General features: G+C 28.5%; 3 protein-coding genes and 1 long non-coding RNA gene across 4 annotated transcripts; 2 read left to right on the top strand and 2 right to left on the bottom strand.

Annotated features, from left to right (window-relative positions):
* Nucleotides 1–13: 13 nt before the first annotated feature.
* Nucleotides 14–4,401, bottom strand: LOC137834837 (protein trichome birefringence-like 38). The gene is made up of 5 exons (XM_068643046.1): nucleotides 4,054–4,401; nucleotides 1,526–1,700; nucleotides 1,246–1,421; nucleotides 888–1,046; nucleotides 14–533 (listed from the first exon to the last, which is right to left on the bottom strand). The coding sequence occupies exons 1-5, from the start codon at nucleotides 4,317–4,319 to the stop codon at nucleotides 242–244; spliced, it is 1,068 nt and encodes a 355-aa protein (XP_068499147.1). The 5' UTR covers nucleotides 4,320–4,401; the 3' UTR covers nucleotides 14–241.
* An 8,006-nt stretch (nucleotides 4,402–12,407) lies between these two features.
* On the top strand, nucleotides 12,408–13,082 carry LOC137834836 (subtilisin inhibitor 1-like). The gene is made up of 2 exons (XM_068643045.1): nucleotides 12,408–12,627; nucleotides 12,727–13,082. Exons 1-2 carry the CDS (start codon nucleotides 12,570–12,572, stop codon nucleotides 12,954–12,956), a joined length of 288 nt encoding a protein of 95 aa, XP_068499146.1. The 5' UTR covers nucleotides 12,408–12,569; the 3' UTR covers nucleotides 12,957–13,082.
* A 40-nt stretch (nucleotides 13,083–13,122) lies between these two features.
* Nucleotides 13,123–16,608, bottom strand: LOC137834834 (uncharacterized). The gene is made up of 2 exons (XM_068643044.1): nucleotides 13,854–16,608; nucleotides 13,123–13,541 (listed from the first exon to the last, which is right to left on the bottom strand). Exon 1 carries the CDS (start codon nucleotides 16,172–16,174, stop codon nucleotides 13,868–13,870), a length of 2,307 nt encoding a protein of 768 aa, XP_068499145.1. The 5' UTR covers nucleotides 16,175–16,608; the 3' UTR covers nucleotides 13,123–13,541; nucleotides 13,854–13,867.
* A 6,230-nt stretch (nucleotides 16,609–22,838) lies between these two features.
* LOC137834833 (uncharacterized) lies at nucleotides 22,839–23,506 on the top strand. Its single transcript, XR_011084973.1, has 2 exons — nucleotides 22,839–22,963; nucleotides 23,047–23,506. It is a non-coding gene; the product is annotated as an uncharacterized lncRNA (long non-coding RNA).
* The last annotated feature ends 490 nt before the right edge of the window (nucleotides 23,507–23,996 follow it).

The following is a 23,996-nucleotide window of genomic DNA, read 5'->3' as shown; positions in this document are numbered from 1 at the left end:
ACACATGAGAGTGTTACTTGGTAACAGTTATATGAGATGCTGAGATTCATCTGTGATATTGATATCTTCTAACAAATAGTTTATGAACTGGAAATCAAACCTTTGACCACATTATTGCTTAAGAAGATAAAGTTTAAATAGGTAAAATTGAAATTTAAAATTTATTTAGTATTATTGCTTAGAGTTTTACATTTTCTCCCAAAAATTGATGTTGCTGCACACCTAACTCAACCCTTTACTTCTAACTTGTTACTTGTACAGACAATAATTGATTCCATGTATCTGTCAACCCTGCTACACACCAATGAGTACAGTCCATGCCTTTGAAGATGTTGTAAGAACTAGGATGTGCATCTTTTCTCAACTGTGACAGTGTTGTAATGTTAAGCAGATGAACAGGTTTGGTTATGCCCTTCAACACATCTTCCACTACAAATAATGCTTTTGGCAATCCAGAAGGGTAAGTTGATCCATTTACTGGCATTGTCTCCTTTGCACAGTTTGTCACTCCTGGCTCATTCCACTCAGTGCCACTGATTTATATGCAAGTTCAAAATCATCACAAGGTTCAACTTTTTTCACTATTGCAGTCATTACTTTTAGTTACAACACTTGTATAAAAGGGGTTAGTAAAATCTAATGCAGTTAACTTATTTTTTGATTTGTCGAGATAATGACATTTCATAGCATATAAGTGATATAGACCTCATCTTACCTAGTTGTGTTACTTTTAAAGTCCACTTCGTCGAGATAATGACATTTCATAGCATATAAGTGATACATACCTCATCTTACACAGTTGAGTTAGTCTTAAAGTTCACTTCTTAATATTATGAAATTTTGGTTGCTTATGTGAATTTATTAATAAGAAAATGTTCCAAACTTACTGGTAATGGAAAGGAGAAATTCCTTGGAAAAGAACTTTGGTTTTGGTTGTATCTACGTCTGCATCGACCCATTTGCCCCATGTTGTCAAACCAATTCTGAAAGCTTCCATGCGATCCATGTCTTTCACTATCTTGTCACCTATTTGAATATAATCCCATCTGCAGAACAAGCAAAAGGGTCAAGTTACTGCTTAACTATTGTAAGAATCACAACTTCTGGTGCAGTGAATGAAATGTTTATTTTCTTCAAAAAGTTGATTTTTAACTTGTGTATCAGTTATTCTAAGCTGTTCTGCAATGAAATATGTATGGAGAAAGTTTTCCTAACAAAGGTTAAAGGATTTTGAAGAAATCTTACGGTTGCTTGGGGCCTCTGCGGTACCACCAAAGCCAAGTGTTGAAAACCAAAATGTCCATGTTTTTCCATATGCTTCCACTCTTGATGGAATCAAGCTTCAGGACTCGACCAATTTTTTCCTCTTCAATGTCAACCAAATGTGTAGAATGAGAAACAAGCACTGAAACTTCGTATTCCTGCAGCAGCATTGCAGTTGTGATTGCTTCAAATATTTGGTAGAAATAGTGAAAAAAAATGACCACAATTATGAAAAGTGTTTATGAAGAGATGTGTCACTAACCGGGAATGTGTAGTTAGTCACATTTATGTCATCACCCTGCACTAATAATTGAGTTGGAGGCACAGAAGAATGAAGCAAGCAGATTAGTGATTGCCATTGGTTGAGACTCACTGAATCTCCTACAAACATGATCTGCTTCCCCTTAAGTTTTGTCAAAAACTCTTTCCCATCAAATCTGCAAAAGGGTATTTCAAATGTGAAAAATGAAAATTACTCAAACATGTATAATAGTGCTTCAAATTTTGGCTCAAACTCTAGGGTTGGTGGGGAGGATTAAATTAGGATAGTGTTATCATTGAGAAAAATTATGAATTACTAAAATTAAGTAAGTTGTATAGGTTGAACACCACTTTGTTGTGAAATATTGTATTTAATAAGATAAGATCGACTCTTTCACATGTTCTCTCATGACAATAACGACTTATTTAAAAAAGTAGTGTGAATAAATGATGACTTTAATAAATGTTAACCTTGAGTTAATTTTTTTTGGTTATATTGGAGTCGATAGAGCATGACATGATTTCATTATAATTGGTACTGAGATAGAAGTCGTACATGTGTAACACAACTTCACTAGTGTGGATTTAGAGAGAAATCATATAGTAATAATAGAGTAACAACACTAGAATGATTAATGCATAAAAACTCAATACTAGTGTGATGTCATGAATCGAGTCCGATATCATTTATAAATGGATTGTCGGTTGATATGAATATTTAAGAACATTAATGTCGTGTTGAGATCGATAATATTCTTGTGTGCAACTAATAAGATGTGGGTAGCTATGATTTCTCAATAGTGTATCATACAAAATCATTTAACACAAGAATGTTCCAAAATAGCACCCTTTATGTGAAGGTTCAGAGCTTCATCATGAAGATTGTGTAAACCCAATACAAATACTTTAAACTCACGGGTTAACAGATAATACTGTAAAAAAGCTATCTATTTCTTCATTGACCAAACATGTTGCTACTTTATCACATGTCAATTTACTAACCCCAAAAAACAAAACATGTTTTCTCTGTCACATGTAGGTCAACTTCAATCCCAAGACTCATTATATTCAATTTTAATTTTAATTTTCTTTTGGTCAATTATTTCTAACACTTCACTTTTAATTCAACACAAGAGTTAATCTACTTTTTAATTAATATTTTATTTAATCACTGATATTTTCAAAGTAAAAATTTTAATTTTAGAAATTTAAATTTTATATCATCTTAAAAAAAGAAGTTTTACAAGACTGGTGTCTTAAATTTATGGTAAAATGTCCTACATTAGAGAAAGTTATTTCCACAAAAATTATATTTTTTCAAACAAGCATCATATATTAATTAAGCATTTGATAAAGTTTTATAAATCAATATAAAACTATTTAATAATAATAAACGCTTATAATATTAAATTAGATTTCATAACTTCATTTAAAGGCATTAAATAAAATAATAAACGCTTGTATATTAAATTAATTAACCTTCACCAATGCGTTTCATTAGTTGATTTAAATTCATTTAATAACAATAGATGCCTACAAAAGTATAATGTAAATCCCAAAAATGCATTAAGTTTCAAGCATTTAAAAATATTTAGTTTCAATTAAACGCTTACAAATACAAATTAAGTTTCACTAATGATAAATTCTTATAAGTATTAAATTAAATTTCATACATTATTATTTAATAAAAATAAACATAACAATAATTTTATACGATTAAAATCAATAAACTGACATATTATTGGTATGAATCACGATGGACTAATTAATCCCTTTTTTAAGTAAAAGTTTTGACTTTCAAAATTGTAAATGAGAAAAACATAATTCAGAATTAAGATCCTAACAAAAATTTACAATTAAATTATCCTAAAAATACTTGAAATAACATAATATTTTAAAAAACACTCTTAAAAACTAATACAATACTAATTAGTACAATGATTAACATCAACTTCATTCAAACCAATTTCATTCATTTATCTAAACAAATCTCTAATAATACAAAACAACTACCCTCCAATCTTTTTTTAAAATAAAATATTATATTATGATAAAATAATAATATTTTAAGATTTGTTAAGATCCCAATAAGTAATAAAACCAGAGTCAAGATATCACTAATCTTATATTAAAAAAAAAGTAAAAATTCTTATTAATAAGATAATAAATATATGGTCTCTCCATGTATATATGTATGTGTATGAGCTGTGTTTTGGTGATGTCCATGTGAGTATGAAACATGATCACACAATGTTCTCACCCGTGACTGAGTTGGCCAAATCAATAAACCATCAAAATCAAAATGCACTTTCATTTCAACACATTCATTCATTCCATTTCAAATCCAAATCATCATTTTATGATAAACTCAATCTTCCAAACACAGATTCACTGGTTTATATCAGAAAGTTGACAAACAGTTATACACATCACAGTTCTGAATCTGAGAAGTGATTTGTTTGAGCATTTTGGTGAAGTTGAAGGAAGAAGAAGAAGAAGAAGTGAAGAAGAGAAGTGAAAATGGAGTACCTTGGTAGGTTGCAATTGGTGGGTTGCCATCTGTATTTGAGGTAGAGATGATCAGGGCGACCATATTTGATGCAATCAAACTCAGAACGAATGTTGGGACATTTTGCAGAGTCATAGAGAGGATAAGAATCATCCCACACCCATTCTCCTTCATACATGTTGCAACCCAATTCATCAACACTTCCACCACTCACCACACACACCCATCCCCACACACACACCACTCCCAAAACCCAACACTTCTCTATCTTCTTCATTCCCACCATTTCCTCATTCAACAATCTTTCAAAAGGGTGTCTCTCTTTATAGAGAACTTATGGGTGAATTGAGTGAGAATGCTTTTTTTTTTTGAAAAAAAAAATCAAAGATTTAGTATTTCTTTAAAAGCATATTCTTTTAATTTGGACTATTTTCATGAAGTCAAGATGAAACTAGATGAAACCCTTTTGACTATGTTCATATGATGGGATGGGATGGTCCAAAGAATTTACCTTTATTGATGAGAAAGTGAGTGGCATGGAGGATGGATTTTGACCATGATGGGGTTATTTTTTTTTGCTTTTTATCAAAATGGAGTTCATTTTAAAAAAAATTACAAATTTAGGCAAGTCGTGCCGAATTGGCACGACTTCATATGCATAAATCGTTCCAATTTGACACGACTCTGCCCTGTCATACTAAAATCGTGTCAACTTGGCCCGACTTCTGGCATGTCATACTGAAGTTGTGCCAACTTGGCACGACTTATGCCACGTCAATCGTTAAAAGTATTTTGGTAAAAAGCAAAAAAAAATAACTCCATCATAGTCAAAAATCCCATAGAGAAACCTCAATTGTATAATTTAGGTAGCACAATCACTAATAATTAAAATACCTTTATAATTTATGTTTGATTCTATGTATATAAATATTATTAAAAAACATTAAATAAAAATAAATTTTAATAAAAAATAATAATTAATTACTATGTTCATTAAATTATATACTATTTTAAAAATTAAAAATTAAAAATTATTAATATCTAAATACTAATTTAGAAACTAATTTATAAGTTTTGTTAATAGTAGAAACTATTTTAAATATTAATAATATTTTAGTATGTATTTAATTTAATTAATATAGTAATTAATTATTTGTTATCTTTAAAATTAATTTATTTTTAGTAATGTTATTTATTTAAGATTATTTTTTCCTAAATTATAATTTAATTTATGATGTTGTTTTTTTTTATATTTTTTCTTTAGTTCTATGATTTTAGAAAATTCAAAATTTTAGTTAAATTATTAATTTTATTTATGCTTAAATTCTATTATTTTAGTCTAATTAAATATTGCAGAAAAATTGATGTTTGTAACATTATTCTGAATGTTTCTTATCATTATTAAGTCTCATTTTACTTTTATCAATCTTATAGAATAATATCATTTTTAACATTTTATTATAATCATCCATAAACTATAAATAAGAATATTTCACATAGTAACAGCAAACCTCATATTATAAACCTCATATTATAAGTTAGTTTTATAAGTTTGAGTTAAGTTTAAAATTAATGTATAAGTTGTAGGTTTAAATATGAGAGAGTTTGTTAGAAATCTTGCGACTAAATATAAAAACATAAAACTATTTGATATTATATACATTGCAAGAAAATCATGAAATATAAAACCAATTTTAGATACTTAAAAATAATTAGTTGCTGTAGTGACTAAATTTGAAACTATTTTAAAGACTAAAAAAAAATTAATTTATATTATTGTTAAATGGTTTCTAAATTAGTATCTAATTAGCTACCAAATTTAGAATCTACATAATAGTTAAAACCTTGGTAGCTAAATTAGATATCAATCTAGAAACTAATTTAGAAATCATTTTTTTTAGTTTCTAGAATAGTCTCTAATTTAGTCACTATAACAACTAATTATTTTAGGTCTCTAAAATTAGTTTCTATTTCGTAATTTTCTTGTAGTGATAAGGAAGTGGAAATTTACCTTATCTTATAAAGTTAAATTAAACTTAAAATTCACCTATTACGATATTAAAATTTTAAATTTAAATAATTAATCTATTACGTTAAGATTGAACATAAAACCCACAATCTATTCAAAATTAAATTTACCACTTTCTTCGTGTTATATCAATGTATTTTAATAAATGTATATATAATATAAGTTTCAAATCTAAGATTACCTTTATAACCCGAGATATTTTAAGCAGTAGAGTGATTTAAATAAGTGGTTCAAGGTATTAATTCAAGTTTAATATTGTTTAATTAGATAAACTTTTTTAAGAGAACATGTCATGTCTTTTTCAAGTAGAAGTCATTATTTTTGCTAAACTATTTTGAATTTTGTAGTCCGAAAAAGTTTGATAATCATTTATGACAATCTCTCGAAATAAGCATAGGCTTATTGGTAAATGTCTCTTCTATTACTAAGACCACCAGATCGTGAAATTTATCTCTCTCGAAATAAGCATAGGTTTATTGGTAAATGTCTCTTCTATTACGAAGACCACAGATTACAAAGTTTATCTAGAAAATGTTTTTTTATTTACACTCGCGTCTTTTGGAAAGGGTCACTAAATTAAGTACTAAATAAAGTTCTCACTAAATTAAGTACTAAATAAATTATTCACTTCAAAAGAAATGGTTGGTAATTGGAGGTATTTGTTATTTTTTTTCTTTTTCTAATTTCATTGGTGTTGAAAATTTGTGGTGCTTTCACAAAAATGAGTGAATTTGACATGCAGCACATGAGCAACACCTCACTCAAACAACAATTGTGTTATATGTTTTTGTTTGCCTCACTGTTTTATGTATTGATGAAGATGAATAGAGACAAGAACATTGATGAACATGCCATCAAAGCTTTCAATGTGGTTGGTATGAAAACAGATTAGGAAGGTCAACTTTGGAAGGAGATGGAGAAGTACATAGTTCAAACAAATTATTCTTTTATGTCACTATTAATTATTGGTATCAGACAAAAATCATTTTTAGGGTAACATTAAACATATAATTAATACAGGTTAAAATTATTAAATAAATACTAATTTTAAAAATAATAAATAATTAATTTTTATATTAATTAAATTAGATATTATTTTAAAAACTAAACAATTATTTTTTATCAATAAATAATTTCTAATTATATTAATTATTTATACTTTAAAGTTGGTAATTAAAATCTTAGTTAATTAAATACCAATTTAAAAATTATTTATTAATAATAAAAAGAATTTCTTTAGTAATCTAGTTTAATTAATATAATAATTAATTGTTTTTTTGTCTTCATAATTTGTTTTATTTAATAATTTTATTATATTGTTAATTTATCTCTAATTATTCTTTTTTTTTCTTAACTACTTTTTTTTTCACTTGAAATTCTTATTCTTGTTATTATTTCTCTAAAATAAGATTCTAAATGTGATATCGTATTTAGTTAGAATTTGTATAATTATCCTAGTTAGCAACACATATTTTTTTTATATATATTTGTACATAATAACACAATTAATTGTATCTTATATTAATTATGTTATTATTGGAGAATGAATATACATTTATCAAAGAATAAATATATATTTTAGTTAATATTTTAAAATTGTTATAAAAATTAACATGTATTGATGTTGAATCCAAGACCTATAAAATGGAGGGAGTGAAGTTTGGATTATCTGAAACGAAATTCAATCTTAAATAGTTTTTAATATGAATCATTCTCATTGAGTAAGAACCATGGTATTTTCTTATAATTTCTTGATATCCCTATAATAAAAAGAGAGAGGATAAACTCTCTTATTTTGTTAGCACGATGAATCATCTATAGAATTAGAAGATGAATATGAAAAGTGGTATAACAAAATTATAAAAGTGAAAAGATGGCTATTAATATTCTTCATTCTAGAAATTATGAATGTCTTGCCCAATTTTAGCTCATATTTGGAGTAATGGATCAATAATATTGTATAAAATGTGGATAAAGTGTTTGCCTCTAAAATCACACAAGGTGGAAAGTCCCTCTTAGAATATTATTTATAACTGATATAGATATTTTAAGAGTTAGATCATTATTTTTTTTATCGACAATAAAAAATAAATAAATAGAAACTATTGCAGGAGTGGTTCAATCCTTCTACATATACCAACCTAAAACCTTCATATTTACAAACTCAATTGATTAACCTCATGCAAACCAAAGGTTCTAAACACCAGTAAGAAAAGGAATTATGTTTTACTTGTATCAAAGAAAAAACTTCAAAGGCATCCCTCACATCTCTTTTAAAAATTATGTTATTCCTATGCTTCCATATTTCGTTCACTACCACAACCCAAAATTCGTTCCAGACATTATTAACCGTTGCTTCAGCTCAACCTAAATTGATCAAAGTTACTCTTTGGCTCAATATGGGACGCTACCAGAACCCCAAGTCACCCTTAGCTGACTATTGCATACCCTTAGTTGATACAATGACAAAGATTCATATATGTGTTTTTTTGAACAGGTTCGGAAGGAGATTCTATGTAAGGAACTTGTTTCAAATTTAAAAGAACACTATGCATTTGTTTATAGAAGAATATAATGCAATACATCATGCAATTCTAAACGTAGAGTCTAAAAGTTATGAAATAGTAACAATGGTTACTAAAAATAGATCATAGACAACCAATAATATTGAAAAATTCATCATAAATGTACTAATTTCAATCAAAGTAAACACACAAAAATAGTTGTTTTGAATTAGTGAAACATCCAAAATGGTGGGATCAAAGTCATGCTCTTTAGAAGGAGAACAATAGAAACATGTTAACAATTGCTATTATTGAAACAAATACAATGGAAAAATGAATGCAGTTATACTCACTTTTTAAGTATTTAAAGTGAACATTTGGAAAAGGATTATTGTTCAACAAGGAAATAATTTGTCAACGAATAAATATATATACTGATGTTGATAGTTTGAACAATTAGAAAATACATCTTACTAGGCTGATACCTCAAGTAACAACAATAATTTATCATTACGTAAAAAAAGATTTATAAAAAAAATACAAAAATATGGGAATAATAGACTAAAACCCATATGTTAACAAAAACGATACACAGGTAGATTATACCTATTAATAAATAATTCTAAAAAAATACTAGATGGAAACATATTATACTAATGAAAGGATTCTCTATGAATAAATCCCAAATTAGTCAACTTATCAGCATCCATATTACTACTTACAAATTGGTATTTTACCATTCTAATTGTTTCATTTAAGATATAGGTTAGTAACATTAATTTCAACAAATTGTTTGTTATGATTTTGTAAATAGTTTTACAAGTTTTCATTAATCAGGTAGCTATTATAAGTCTTTTGTTGTTCAAATTGTGTAGTTCTACATTAATTATTGCATTATAAGTTTTTGGTTAGTGCCAGAATGAGTAGTTTATTAAGAAAATGAGACATTTTAGGTCAAATAATTCGAAAACCAATGCAGAATGTATTTTTTATGTTGATTCTTGATTAATCGACTTAAAAAATATTTTTTAATTTATTTTATTTGTTATGTCGAGTTAAACATTAATTAATCTAAAAATGATTTTTCATGTCGATTTTTACCACAATCCACTTGGAAAAAAAAATTGTTCCTACGTCAACTGATTTAGATTAATAAACCTTTTAGGTATAAGTATGACCATGCATACCATCTTTTCAAATAAGAAGGTTCTCTTATTTTTCATTAACTTTCCTTAATAAAATGGTATGGTTTACGCAACTTTTATATATTAAAAATAAGTTTAGATATATGCATCACCACACATGTTTTCTTATTTATCTAGTGTCTATTAATTAAAATATTCACACACACACATAATATATATATATATATATAATATAGAAATAAAAGATAATTCTTTTACACTACTTATAAAACAGTTAAATAATAGTTCAAATATTTATATGATCATATTATTATTATCTTATATTTAATATTTAACTTTTAAAAAATCATTTAGATTCAAAAAATTTAAGAGTGATTATTTAGATATATGTGCGACTATATATGTTATCTTATATTAAATATTTAATTATTTAAATATAATAAATTTAAAAAATATTGTTTAAATATATATTTAATATTTTTCACTATTTATAAATCACTAGAATGTAATAAAGGAAAGAATAAATTATTTGAAATATATGTATATGGCTATTTGTGTCATCTCATAATAAGTATTAATTATTTAAAGATCATTTCAATATATAAATGTTTTTAAAATAAAATTTATGTAACACTCAACATTATTGTAGAGTTTACTCTATTTTTCTCATTATATGAATTGTAAATATATTAAGTATAGTCTATTATTAACGTATACTTCAAAAAATTTGAATTATAAAATATATAAATATTATTAAAATACTAAACAAAATTTAAAGTTTTCAAACTAAAAATTAACCACTAACAAAAACACGTTACAATAAAGAACTATATAATTATGATATTTTTTTTATTAATGAAAAATCATATATAAGTGAGGTTAATATCTTGATAATCCTAAAAAAATATTTTATTTAAAAAAATAATTAATTAAAGAATAGTTTTCAATTTTATATAACTTGGTTTGATATAAGGGATAAAACAAATATTTTTTTTAAATTGAACTAATTTTAAATATTTAATTAAAGGTTATCATCTTAAGACAAATATCCTAGAGTGCTAATATCTTCTCTATCTGTCATGGACTTTCAAACCCAAATTTAGTTTTAAAGTCTCATATCTTTTTAAAAGATTTCCTATAACTTTTCTTAATAAGTTATTGTATGATCTTTCTTATTCATAATTTTGGCATCTTATTGTATAATCCAAGTTTACAACATTATTAAAGAAAAAATTATTTAATACATCTTATTAAAATTAAAATGAATATAATATTATTTTAAATAAATTAATTAAAAAATATTAATTTATAATGATTTTATAAGTTATGATTGTTTTTTTAGGTAAGTTTTAAAAGGTACTAGTAATTATATACACTATAAAAAAATTATTAGATAAAAAATAATTTTAGATAATAAATAAATAATTATTATATTGATTAAATTTTAGATATTATTTTAGAGAGTAACAAAATTATTGGTATATAAATTAATTTTTATTATTGATAAATAGTTTCTAAATTGGTATTGGTATGTAATTAACTATCAAGATTTTAACTACCAACTCTAAAATCTAAATAATTAATAACAAAATTTCTTGAAAGACTAGTGTACTATACATAGTCGAGATCATTAATACTTGACATTATCAACTTAGCCGAGATTATTAATACTCGACATTATCGACTTAGTCGACATCATACTTGACTGATGTTATCTTGACAAACCACACCAAGATTAACAAGATCAAGTAATCTCTGAAAACATCGTTGAACACACGTCGTAGACCTAAAATAATAAATAAATAAATAATTAATTAAAATGTGCTAATTAATCTACATTTTTAAACTAAATCAAGATTAATCTTTATATTAATCTATACCACCTAAATAATAATCCAACTCTCAATTCATCCCAAAAAAATTCAAGAGTCATCCCTCCCAAAACACCTGCTTCACCTCAGAGAACACTAGATAATATTATATTAATCAAGTTATAATTTATAAAAAAAAATTATAAAATATATAAAAATATTTACATTTAAATAATAACGGTCATGGGAGGGCCCACTAGTAGCCCAAGTTTGCCGACCACAAGGCTTTGTCTTTTCCATAATGCCTTATCTCTGCCTCATATACAAAGATAAAAATAATAAAAAATTAAAAAAATCATATTCAAAAGGATTACAAAATGATCAACTAGATTAAGCAAACGTGAGATATTGTGACTTTAGTCATTGAAAAATGATCTAATTCATAAATATATAAAAAGTAGGAATGAGTCTTTCAACTTCAATATTTAATATTAAATTAATCTTAAAATAAAATTTAATATAAAGTTGACCCTTAAAATTGGAGTTCAACAACAAAGTGATCTCATCGAAATCAAGGTTATTTATCTTAAAATAAATAAATAATTTAAACTTTTTAATTATCTTTAATTTAATGTGGTAGATGTTTTATAAAAGTAGTAGTTCATTATTGAAGATTAATTGATAAGAAACTAGAATGCAGACATTCATTATACACAAAAAGAGGTCAAATGTTGATTTATAAAATGAAGCTAAGATTCAAAAAAATGGAGTAAAGTATAGCATTTTTTACTATTTTTTCCATCAAACATTGGCATGTAGCATTATCATAGTCTTGGTTGGCTTACGTGACACAACAAAATTGAGGCATATGGCATTGGATATATCAGCTTAATCATCATCTGAATATGCAAAAGTCCAAAAAAGGTGGCAAGCAAGAACCAAACTCCACCGTTTAAGAGCTTCCATGGCCCCTACTTAAAGGGTTCAAGCTCAACAAAACCTTCATCAAAGGATCCTTTATTGAGTACTACATATTGGTTGGTGTTTATGGCTGAGGAAAAGCAAGAACAAGGGACTAACCCTCCCCAGGAACAACCCTTGCCAAGTGAGTCATATTCTTCCTCTTTTCAAACATATTCAAGTCACATTGGTTGAAATTTTCATGAATGTTTATGAATAGTATCAAAGTATGTTTGGTGCACAGGGAATTACATGCAGGCTTTGGGGGCTAACAATCCTACAAAGACAAGTTGGCCTGAACTGGTTGGTGTCACTGCTGAAGAAGCAGAAACAAAGATAAAAGAAGAGATGAGTGAGGTTCAAATTCAAGTGGTGCCTCCTGACTCTTTTGTCACTGCAGATTTTAAACCTAAGAGAGTTCGATTGTATGTGGATGAATCTAACAAAGTCATAAGGACTCCAGCAATTGGCTAATACATCTTCTGCTGCTACTTATGTATCATTTTGAAATCATTTCATGGTGATCTTGTTGTTTGCTTTGGAATCTGAAGTTTTTTGTTTTTGTTTTGTATGAATAATGTATTTTCTTTCATGATACAATATTTTCTATCCATATCATAATTTTTATAATTCACAATGATGAAAAGGAAAAGAGAAAATCACATAATAATTAGTTGTTCTGCATTGTACAAACTAGCAATTTAGTTATCAGAATCCAGAGACATGGATAACCTTGATCAACACAAATATATTAGTGCATCAAATACAAACAAGTGCAACAAAGTAAACAACACATGATTGAAGTTCACTAAACATTTTGGTAAAGCGAATTCATAAAGCTAAACAGCAACCACAAGTTCCCTTTCTGGAGCTTCACTCTTCATTTTACTATTGCAATGCAAGTCCTTAATGTTTGAAGCTGAGTTTATCCACGTTTCAGAAAGTTGGATATGCCAACCAAATTTTACTTGCTGCAATGGCACATTTCTCCTCAGAGGTTTGGTTATGCTTCCCGTGAAAGATAACACTTTCTCTTGGTTCACCTTTCATGACAGTAGACTAACCAGAAAAGAAAAAGGAGACAGAAATCTTGTATTCAGGAACTGATCTTGTATTCACGCTTGAAAACAACAAACAACTTCATGTATAAAGAAACTCAAATTTATGTTATTATCAGAATAATTTATATGAATAAAGAAATCGATCAAAATAACATAGGTGTCGTGTGTGCTCCTAGTGATATAAAGAATCTTAATGTTCATAATTTCCCATGTCAATAATCTTTTTAAAATGCTGAAAGACTAAAATAATTGTTGATGTTAATAAGAAGTTTAGAAAGAATGAGAAAAAGGGTCTGTGCTCAATTTTTACCTCAGCAACATCCATCAGCTACAAGCTTGAATTCTTCCTGCATGACCAAATGCTGAATTGCTTCTCACACGGTTTTCACATTTGGGTGCTGGAATCACGGTTTCAAAGGCTTCAACTAGCAGTGCCACCTTCTTCTTCCTAGCTGGTGCAAGTTTTGTCACAGCTTGTCTGAGTGCACAATCAAGCATCCATTCCTCTGAATTCTTTCTCTCATCCATCATTTGATGCCTCAGATCAACCTTTTCTTTTTCTGGTTCAGGAACCAAGGGCAGGAAATTTGGCTCTTTGGGGTTGAACTTTCTCATTTCCTCATCATCTTCAACAGCCCTCTTTCTCCTAATTGCAACTTTCCAATTCTTGCTTGTGCTTTCCTCTTCATCACCTATGCAACTTGTTCTTTGGATCCTTCTACCTTTACCTTGGTCTTTTGCCAACAAATCCTGATCTCCATCAGCCATGTTACTTTCCTCAGACACATCCACCAATTCAATTTGGCTCTCCATTTTATTTCCCTCATCATTGTTCTCTAGGCTGCTAGAGTATCCATCTTCACTTGTCTCGTCAACTGTGCCAGTTTCACTCATCTTCTGACACTGTGTGTAGTCAATTGTCTCTTGATCCACATGCTTATCATCTTCTCCACCATTATCTTGTGCATTGGTCATATACTCAAATATTTCCTCTGTAAATGGAGTTTGGTCACGATCAGTACCTATGGGGGAGTACTCAACTTCTTCAGTTTCAACGCTTCCATTTGTATCTTCAAAATGGGTGCTTTCTTCTGACTTGGCTTCTTTGTGTGTTTCATCAACCAGAAAGTGCTCATAATAGCTACCAAGGATATCATCTAACCATGTCACTGACACATCATGAGAACTCTCTGATGAGGACTCAACTTTTGAGTCGCTGTCCTCTTCTGTGTAAACGGAAGAATCAGCATCCTCTTCGTGATCGAATCCGCAAAATCTCTCCTCCTTCCACTCCATTTCATAGGTTCTGGAATCAGGATCATCCATATCAACATCCCCCATATCCTGTTCCCCATCGCTGCAGTAGCTTCCCATACTCATTTCTTCATGACACCAGACAATAGGTTGGTGATCTTCATCTGCATCTTGTGAATTTTGTTCTTGGAGAAATTCTCCCTTGGTATCTACTTCCTTTGCAACGTCATCAAAGGGTTTTATCAATTCCTCCTCAAGATCAATTTCACGTACAGAGGGAGAAGGAATACCGATTTCACTTGCTGCTATGCCATTATCTTCAATCGATGACTTGTTATCTGCTTCATCCTCAATCTCTTTGAGAAAATCTCTTCTCCCCATTTCTTCCGCTCCGGTTGGTTTTGCATCCTTTTCATTGGCATAGATTTCAATGAAGATATCAATGTCAATTTCATCACAAGCAGGTTTTTCCTCAGAAACACTCTGCTCAACATCAGAGTCCTTCTTATCTATCTGAAGGGGAACCTTCAGTCTCGGAGGGCTGAGTGCTTCAAGCTTGGCGCGCTTCTGCGTCTTCAGAAGGCGCCTCCTTGCTGACATGAAGCTCTTCAATGGTGGCAAATCAACATGATGATGACCATTAAGGGAACAATATGTGTAAGGGCAAACCTTCATGGCTGAAGTTCCCTCTGACTCGGTTGCCCCGTGGCTAAGCATGAGGTACGAAGGGAACTTTGAGTCCTTCAAAGTTGAAGAACAAGTGGCTCTCTGTGGTGCAGTCATATCTGCACACATAACAGCCCTGGAGGATTTTCTAGAACAGGTTCTAGAAGCCTTGAAAGTAGTGGTTTTGGTCAATGTTCTCACCAAACTCAGACTAGACGATCTTGCCAAGGCTTTGGCAGGTTTTTTAGCACAGACAGCTTTGGAATCTGTGGAAAATTTTCTTGGAAGATTCTTGAAATCAGAACCAGATTGAGGGTTCCTGTGGCTTACCGGGAAAAGTTCCTTTTTTGCATGTGAACTGCTTGTTGGCTTCATGTAATTGGGTGAAGCATCTGTTGTTCTGAGCAAAGGTTGCTGCTTCTGAGGTGATGCTGATGCTGATGCTGTAGTCGTTGGAGTGTGAAGAGGAGGTGGCTTTCCCGGTTGAGACAAGCTTCTCCTTGAAGGTGGTGGTGATGATGATGATTGAAGAACCTCGAGATCAGAAAGCTTTATTGACCTTGATTTTCTCATTTTCTTCTTCATATCAGCCCCTCTACTTTTGCCATCTTGGTGCTGAGATGAAGATAGCTTCATGTTTGCCAACCTCTTGTCTGATTTAACATGTTCAGCTTGGATTCCAAGCTTGCTAGGAACCTTTCTTTGAACCATATTCCAAGGATAAACCACAGGTTGAATGAATAAGTGGGAATAAAGGATACTGGTTTGGTATATGGTTTGGTCTGTTTTCCTTCCTTGGCTTTATGGAGTTCAAGCACAGGAAGAAAAGAAACCTTGAGGTTGTTTTGGTTTTGGTTTTGGTTTGGTTTTGTTTTCCTTGTGAGGAAGAAGTTCACAGAAGAAAGAAAAGAGGAAGAAAGAAGGAAAGCTTGAAACCCAAACAACCAGAGAGAGATTCTCCTCTCTTGGTTTGGTTTGGCATGCCTTAGTTTCTTTTTGTTTATTCTCAACTGTGGTTAGGCAGGTGCTGTTATTTGAATATGGTTTTGATATGTGTTTGATGCTGACTTGCACTAACAGGTGGTTTTTGGGGCCCTTTTATGCTTATCATTTTCATACATGAACTACTAGTATTCTCAAAATATGGGAATTTTTCATTGGCTGTTTTCAATATTTAAGCCTATAATTGTAGCTGATTTGATTTCTTAACTCATCATCTTTCCCAGAATGACCAAATCACCCCTTGGTTTTGGATAAGGAAACCCTGTGGCCTTGTTTAGGTGAAGAGATTAATGCACTTGCTTTAGTTTAAGACACTTTTGAGTAATGTGAATTTGGCTTTATTGAGGAAATTCGTTTGATTCAGGAAACAAGTATCATGGCTTCTGCTTTTCAATCAATAGTTTAACACACCTGTGATGCTGCTTCACAAGCAGAATTGCAAATGGTGCTTCATTCATCAAAAAGAAATTGATGGAAGAAAAAGTCTATGTAAAGTAGCTGAGACAAAAGTAGGTGGCAGTTAGTAGATCTGTTAGCTGATAAAAATCAACTTTGTGATGGCAAAAACTTCAATGTTCATAAATTTCATGTATGTGTTTCAACATATATTTTCCTTCACAACAAAGTTTTTGTTCCAAATTTCAATGAATAGTGTGTTTTTCTAACTGTGTTTTAAGCATTTAATGTCAACAACTTAATCCTAACACACCATATTTACATATTACATATTAGTTCAAATTTGTAAGAATTGTAACAACCAAGATTTTTACATATTACCATAAAATTAATTACACTTTTAAATAAACAACTTTAAGTGTTTGTTCAACATATTTTTGAATCTTAATCACCGAAAGAAAAAAAAAAGTTTTAAAAAATTACTTGTTCTATGAAGTTTCATTTTGAAATTAATTAAAAAAAAAAGGTTTGCATGAATGTCAAAAGTTGATTTTATACACAAATAAATTATTTCAAACGCTCCTAAATTGGTAACCCTATAACGTTCAGGATCCAAAATTTGAAAGACTTTTGAATAAGTATTATTCAAAGTTTTGATCACAGTTTTAACTTTTTGAATAAGTATTATTCTTTCGTATCTTATTATGTGTAGTTAAGTTTGTCGTGGATAAATTAAGAAATACAATAAAAAATTGCCAATCAAATAATTAATTTTTTTATTCATTTCTACATCACAATATTAGGTAATTTAATTACAAATTAGTTAAAGAAGAAAGATATAATGAATATATTTAGTTTATTTAGAGTATATAAGAATTTTCAGAAAAGAAAAATAAAAAATAAGTTTTTCTGTTTAATATTAATTTCTGTAAAAAAAATTAGAAAAACTATATTAAAGAGATTCTACGCATTAATTTATACCATTTATGTTTAACTTAAATAAAAAACTTATTTAATTTTTTTAATTTCAAAATTGGCTTCTCCATTATGTTCAAGATTGAACATTTAATCACAGTTCTCTCTTTCTTATGAACATTAATTAAACACATTTAATCACTATTTTAACCTCTTAAACATATAAGAATTAAACAAGTGAAATAAAATTAACTTTGGCACAAGTTAAAATCACTTATACACACACTTATATACAAATTGAAAATAAAATTATATAAAGAAAATTTTACAGATTAATTTAAATTTGAGTTTCCTTATCTATGCAAAGGAGCAAATAATAATGAGAAAAAAAATGAAGGGGTAGTATTGTAAATTGAGCCTACTAAACATGCTTTTTATACTGCAATTATATCCACGTGAAGATATTTTTCTTTTGTTCCTTTTTTTTTTCTTTGTGACAAGTAAGGTTTTGGAGGCAAAAAAAAAAGCACTAAGGAAAAGACAAAGCCTTGTGGTCGGCAAAATTGGGCTGCTATTGGGCCCTACATGGGTGTGGAGCCCACTTCTGCAGACGCTCCTCTTCCTCCCTTGAAACAAATAATAATAATAAAGAAAAAGGAAAAAAATTTGAAAGGAATAAAATAAAGCTTACAGAGAAATAGAAAGTGATAAATAAAGTGAAGAAAGAGAAAGAGAAAGAGAGTGCCCCAAATAGATACGCCACACGCCACCGCCCCATGCTACCTTAATGCCTCTTAAACCCTATTTTTTTGAACACTCTTCAACAATTAGGTCATCAATTCTAGCACCTTCTTCTTGTTTCACAAGATTTCAAATTGGTTTTTTACCCCTCCAACACCCTCTTCTCACGTCGAGAATGACAACTCATGCGAGGATAAGATATGATGGGTGGTCCGATAACGGTCCGATAGTGGATGGCCTGATACCATATTACAAAGTAGACTTTAAGCCTAACTCAATCCCATAAAATCAACTCAAGAAGTGAGGTTTACACCCACTTATATATAATGAAATTTTTTCATCTCTAGTCGACGTGGAATCTCCACCAGATATTGATCGAACGATGTAAAATTAAAATATATTTACTAAAATATGTATTAACAGTAATTAAATTATATAAATAAATAATATGAGTATTAAATATAATGCAAGTTTTAATTAAGATTTAAAAGTGAATTGACTCACCAGCTATTATAAATAGACGTTGTAATAAAAACAAATATACAACATCATTTTTACATAATTATTGTATTTGAATACTAAACACTTACATAAATATCAGATAATCTTTTATCAATACTCTTTCGATCAAGAACTGAAGTAAAAACAACCAAAAAAATAAAAACTAGTTCAACTAGTGAATATTATCGTCTCAACTCATCTTTTAAAAAAACAATTTTAAATAATGAAAGTTGTGAAAACATGATAAAGTCCAATTTGAATTTCTAAGAACCAAATGATAAATAATTTTTGTACAAGATTGAAAGGTATGTGAATGTCACCACCACCCAATGTTATAACTCCCAAATGTTAAGTGTTGAGTGAGAATGTCCCTATAATGATGGGTAATGATGCCCTAATTGTCATCTCACTATAATGTAGTGTAGGGTATACACGTGCATTGTCTGTTGTTGTTATTAATTATATACATAGAATATAATATATTCAAAAATATACATAAACCTCATCTCATTATATCAAAACATGCATTTTATTAGTGCTTCCTAAATATTGCTACCATTCTAATTCATTTACTTTAATGCTACTTTCTATATTGTAAAACATATTCTTTTTCCTTTTTGTCAAGGACAAATATTGTCCTCTTCTTTTTCTTTTGCAACTGTTTATACATCATTGTTCTTTCAATTTTGACCTCACAATTAGCTTTTTTTTTCCTATAGGTCAACTTTATTAGCATTTTTTGTTTATAATTCTTCTCAAATTGGGATTTTACACTTTTCTTTTAATATTTTATATTTATTAATAAGTGACCAATTTAGTGATTGAAAATAGGAGGTAAGGTTGATTTATGTTTTTGTAAGAATGATTATTCTGATTTAATCCATAAATAGATAACAAATAGAAAATAAAATGGTCCTTGAACTTAATTTTTTTTTACAAAACTAAATTAGTAGGCACTAATAAATTTTTTACATGTTAAGTACTGAATCATACTTTGATTCTTCTCATTACCAACTTGGCAGTGCATTATTTAATGATCAAATTAGTGATAAATTCTTTCAAATTACCAAATCTGCACTGTTATTTTAAATACTTATCATGAAATTCTACATACGACTTATAGTGTAACGAAAATACCATACTTAAAAAATATTTAATTTTGATTACATTTTTAGAGATAAAAAAGGGAAGGTTAAAAGTTTAGCTACTATTTATTTTATTATTTCAAGTAAAAAAGCATTGAGGGTGATTGCCTTTGATAACAATATAAATAATTATTGGATCATGACTTACATAATATATATATATATATATATATATATATATATATATATTCGAACTCTCCGAATGAAAAATCTGAATCTGTTTTTATATTAATAAAAAAGATTATATGAGAATGAGTATGTAAATATCTATTTCGTTCTCATTCTCATTCGTTTTTATACTCGTCTAATTTATAACAGTTCACAATTGTAATGTATTACTTTTTATAATACTATGATTAACAATATTATTAGAATAGTTTGGATAATTTTATATATGTTTTACAAATGGACTAAATTAATATTGTTATAGACACAATCTAATTCAACGATTAACAAATTAAAAAGTTTTGTTTAACACTTTTTTGACAAATTCATAAATTTAGATAAATTAGATCTTATTCTCATGAAGATAGAAATAGTCGATGAAGTTTTTATTCAATAAACGTTAAGTAACAAGTAAACATGAGGTTTTTACCTTACCTCATTTCATGAAATATTGTAAAACCAACAAATTCTAGGACTTCATCTTATGCTTTTAGTATAACCAATTTTATATTAGAAAAATATTAGAATGACACAAGTTGGACATGAAAAGGATAGACAATCTACTTTGAAGAAAAGAAACTTGCATGGGCCACACGAACAAAATATTTTTTAGCAAAGTAAGTTTATTCATCTAAGTATTTAAAGTAGTACAACCATTCAAAGTCTTAATCAATTCTTCAATAAAACTAACTATCGTAAGATTAATCGAAGTATGATCATATGGAGTGATAAGAATATAAATTTAGTTTATTTCTTATGAGATTAATTAGTCAAATAAGAACAAAAAGATTTTTTTACCATTAGTTAATGTTCATGATTGTTAGTTTTTTTCAAAATTCATTGTTATTTCGACTGGAAACTGATGTCCACTATAACTATTCTCAATGAGTTGATGAAGTGAAACCTTAAATTGAACCAATTTCACATACAAAATGACCAATTTCTATCAGTTCCATGCTACAAGTACCTGGATGGTCTAAAGCTTAAATCAATGATGAAACACAAATTTCGTTTTATAGTACGCGAATGAAAACATATTTGACCCTTTTGTAAACAACTTAAGAAAAAAAAAAAGAATTACTTATTTTAAATGAAATTCTGATCATAACAATATCTTATATTCCCTGCTAGTTTCAGTATAATAGGTTTAGATATTGAGAAAAATGAATGGTAACTTAAAAATTGTAGGTAATACAAGATAAATGGATTAATTGGTTGAAAACCCTAACTCAATTTACCAAATTTTGGTAGGTTAGTAATCCACCGGTGAAACTGAAACTTACTTTACCATCCTACAAATTAAGTTCTTACAAATAACAACATTTTTTCTCAATACTTTGAAGAAAAAATAAATTTCACATAAAAGATAATAAATTATTTATTTGTATTTTTAATTTTATTATTTATTTTTTATAAAAAATACAGATATTTTCACACTGATTTTAGATTTTTTTTATAATATATAATTTTACATATTACTTAAAATATGATCTCATTATACATTCTATTATATAAAATTTATTTAAAAAACGGTCAATACATAACACGAAAAATATAGTACTTATATATATATATATATATAAACTTATACTTATCAAAATCACGAATAATTTATACCGATATTAATGTCATAAAAAATATATAAATCAAATCATAATGCGATAAAAATGTTTGTGTATATATTTTTTAATGGAAATACTTTTTACTTAGAAAGGAACGTACAATAGAAAAAAAATTCATATCTAATTAGGGCATACTTTTCTGTTTTATTTTAGTCGTGGTCACTTTTTTTTATAGAGGAATTCATTATAAACTTTCTTAAATTATACTTTTTTTTATTCTCACATTTTTTTTTAATTTTCGTAATATTTATTGTAGTTTTCATAATACTTTTTGTGTGGTAGTTATGTTGTTATATCATTTATAAGAAATTTATATTCAGTGAAATACAAACACTGATACAACACGGACACAAATACAAATATATGTATAATATTTAAAATGTAGGACACGAGAACACAAATCTATATATTATATAATTATGAATTATATAAATTTGACAATAAAGATTTATGTACACAAATATCTTTCTCGTTATTTTTTGAACAGAAAAAATATTTTTCATGACTTGTTCAAAAGAATTTGTTTCTTATTTTTGTAATCATAATAAAAATTTATAAAATAAGTTTGAGTCTTTAGAAAATTAATGTATTTTTCTTTTTTAAAATTGTGTTAAAACCGTATTAGAATTACCAAATTCAACAAATACTCTTTGAATTGGATACTTCACGAATATGTATTCTACAACTAACCTCATTTAAGAGAAGTGTCATAACAGTAAAAAAATTTGAAAAAAATTAAAAGATCATATTTTTATATTTTTACTATATTTAATTATATTTAACAGATTCAATGAAGATTTGATTTTGTTTAAATTTTTATTAAAAAAAATGCTATTTAGTTTTTCTATTTCTTTGAATATTTTATTATTTTTATTATTAACCTATTTTGTTTTGTCTTTATCTTCAGACAAAAATTGCACTCTGTGCATTGCAGAATCTCTTCTCCATGGCGCGCGAACCGAAGAGCGTTGGTGTGAAGATCCTATGGCTATGGACTTTCGGAACCGCCGCTAGTAACCTCTCTTCCAATTCTTTCTCCTTCAATTGTTTCGTCACCGTTAATCAGATTCACTTCACTCATTTTTTTCTCTCACAGTTCTAGTCACCAACGTCATGCGCACCAGAATAAGAGACATGGACGCACTCATGAACGCCGAACAACAACACCAGCAGCACGATGCCGCTACCACTGACTCGTCTTTGGTGGACGCGAATAGAGATTGATTTGCACTGTTTCTGACTCGCTCTTGGATTGTGAGGTGCTGGTTAAAGTCTCTGAGGATAAAAGGGCACGCAAGGTGTTTGTTGAATGTCCTAACTGAACTAAGTCTGAACCGCCAGCGAAATTTGGAACCCACACACGATGGTGATGTTACTTTATAGTTATGTCTTCATTTTTTGTGATTGTGGCATGTGTTTTACATCGTATTCTCATAAATTGATCTTCTCGTGGGTTTTGCACTCTAGCATTGTCTAGTTAATAATTTGTTTAGATGCTGAGAATGTATGGCATGAAAGCTAGAATATTAATAAAGTAAAAAACGTCATTGAAATTAGTTTTTTGTCCATCTTATTAGTCCTCTGTTTTAGGGTGAGTTTGCATGAGAAAAAGAGAAAAATTATGATGGTTTGGTTGGGTAAAAATAAGAAGAAAACACAAAATCAAGATTGGGTAAGAAGAAGTGTCTGCATAAGTATGGGGGCAGAAAAACGCTGAGAAGTTGAGAATATATGCAATATATTCAACTATGTTAGGAAAAATAGGAAGATTGAGTTTGAAAATAAAGACGTATAATTGATTCAGCCACAACGATGGAGAGTGAAAAAAGAAAAAAAAAAGTGAGTTATTCAAATATGAAGTTGACAACAAAGGGTAATCTGAGTACTGAAATTAGCTCACACAAGATTATCAGGGGTTAACATATAACCTTTAGTATTCAGGCGTATTATAATCATTTCTCAAACAAACAAAGGAATGATTGCAAACCTTGGAAATTTAAATGATGTTGAAACTCGAATTCAACTACGACAAAAAAAAATGGAAAA

Source organism: Phaseolus vulgaris, chromosome 5 (assembly GCF_000499845.2).
Source record: "Phaseolus vulgaris cultivar G19833 chromosome 5, P. vulgaris v2.0, whole genome shotgun sequence".
NCBI classification, from domain to species: Eukaryota; Viridiplantae; Streptophyta; class Magnoliopsida; order Fabales; family Fabaceae; genus Phaseolus; species Phaseolus vulgaris.
The sequence above is the reverse complement of the archived record's forward strand: the minus strand, read 5'-3'. Positions and strand labels throughout refer to the sequence as shown.

Excerpts from the sequence above, each read along its gene's own strand:
- LOC137834837 (XM_068643046.1), bottom strand. The coding sequence starts at position 4,319 with ATGGTGGGAATGAAGAAGATAGAGAAGTGTTGGGTTTTGGGAGTGGTG. Across the intron at positions 1,047-1,245 it reads CGCAGAGGCCCCAAGCAACC|ATGGGATTATATTCAAATAG; the intron begins GTAAGATTTCTT and ends CTTGTTCTGCAG. Across the intron at positions 534-887 it reads ATTTCTCCTTTCCATTACCA|TGGCACTGAGTGGAATGAGC; the intron begins GTAAGTTTGGAA and ends CATATAAATCAG.
- LOC137834836 (XM_068643045.1), top strand. The coding sequence starts at position 12,570 with ATGGCTGAGGAAAAGCAAGAACAAGGGACTAACCCTCCCCAGGAACAA. Across the intron at positions 12,628-12,726 it reads CCAGGAACAACCCTTGCCAA|GGAATTACATGCAGGCTTTG; the intron begins GTGAGTCATATT and ends TTTGGTGCACAG.
- LOC137834834 (XM_068643044.1), bottom strand. The coding sequence starts at position 16,174 with ATGGTTCAAAGAAAGGTTCCTAGCAAGCTTGGAATCCAAGCTGAACAT.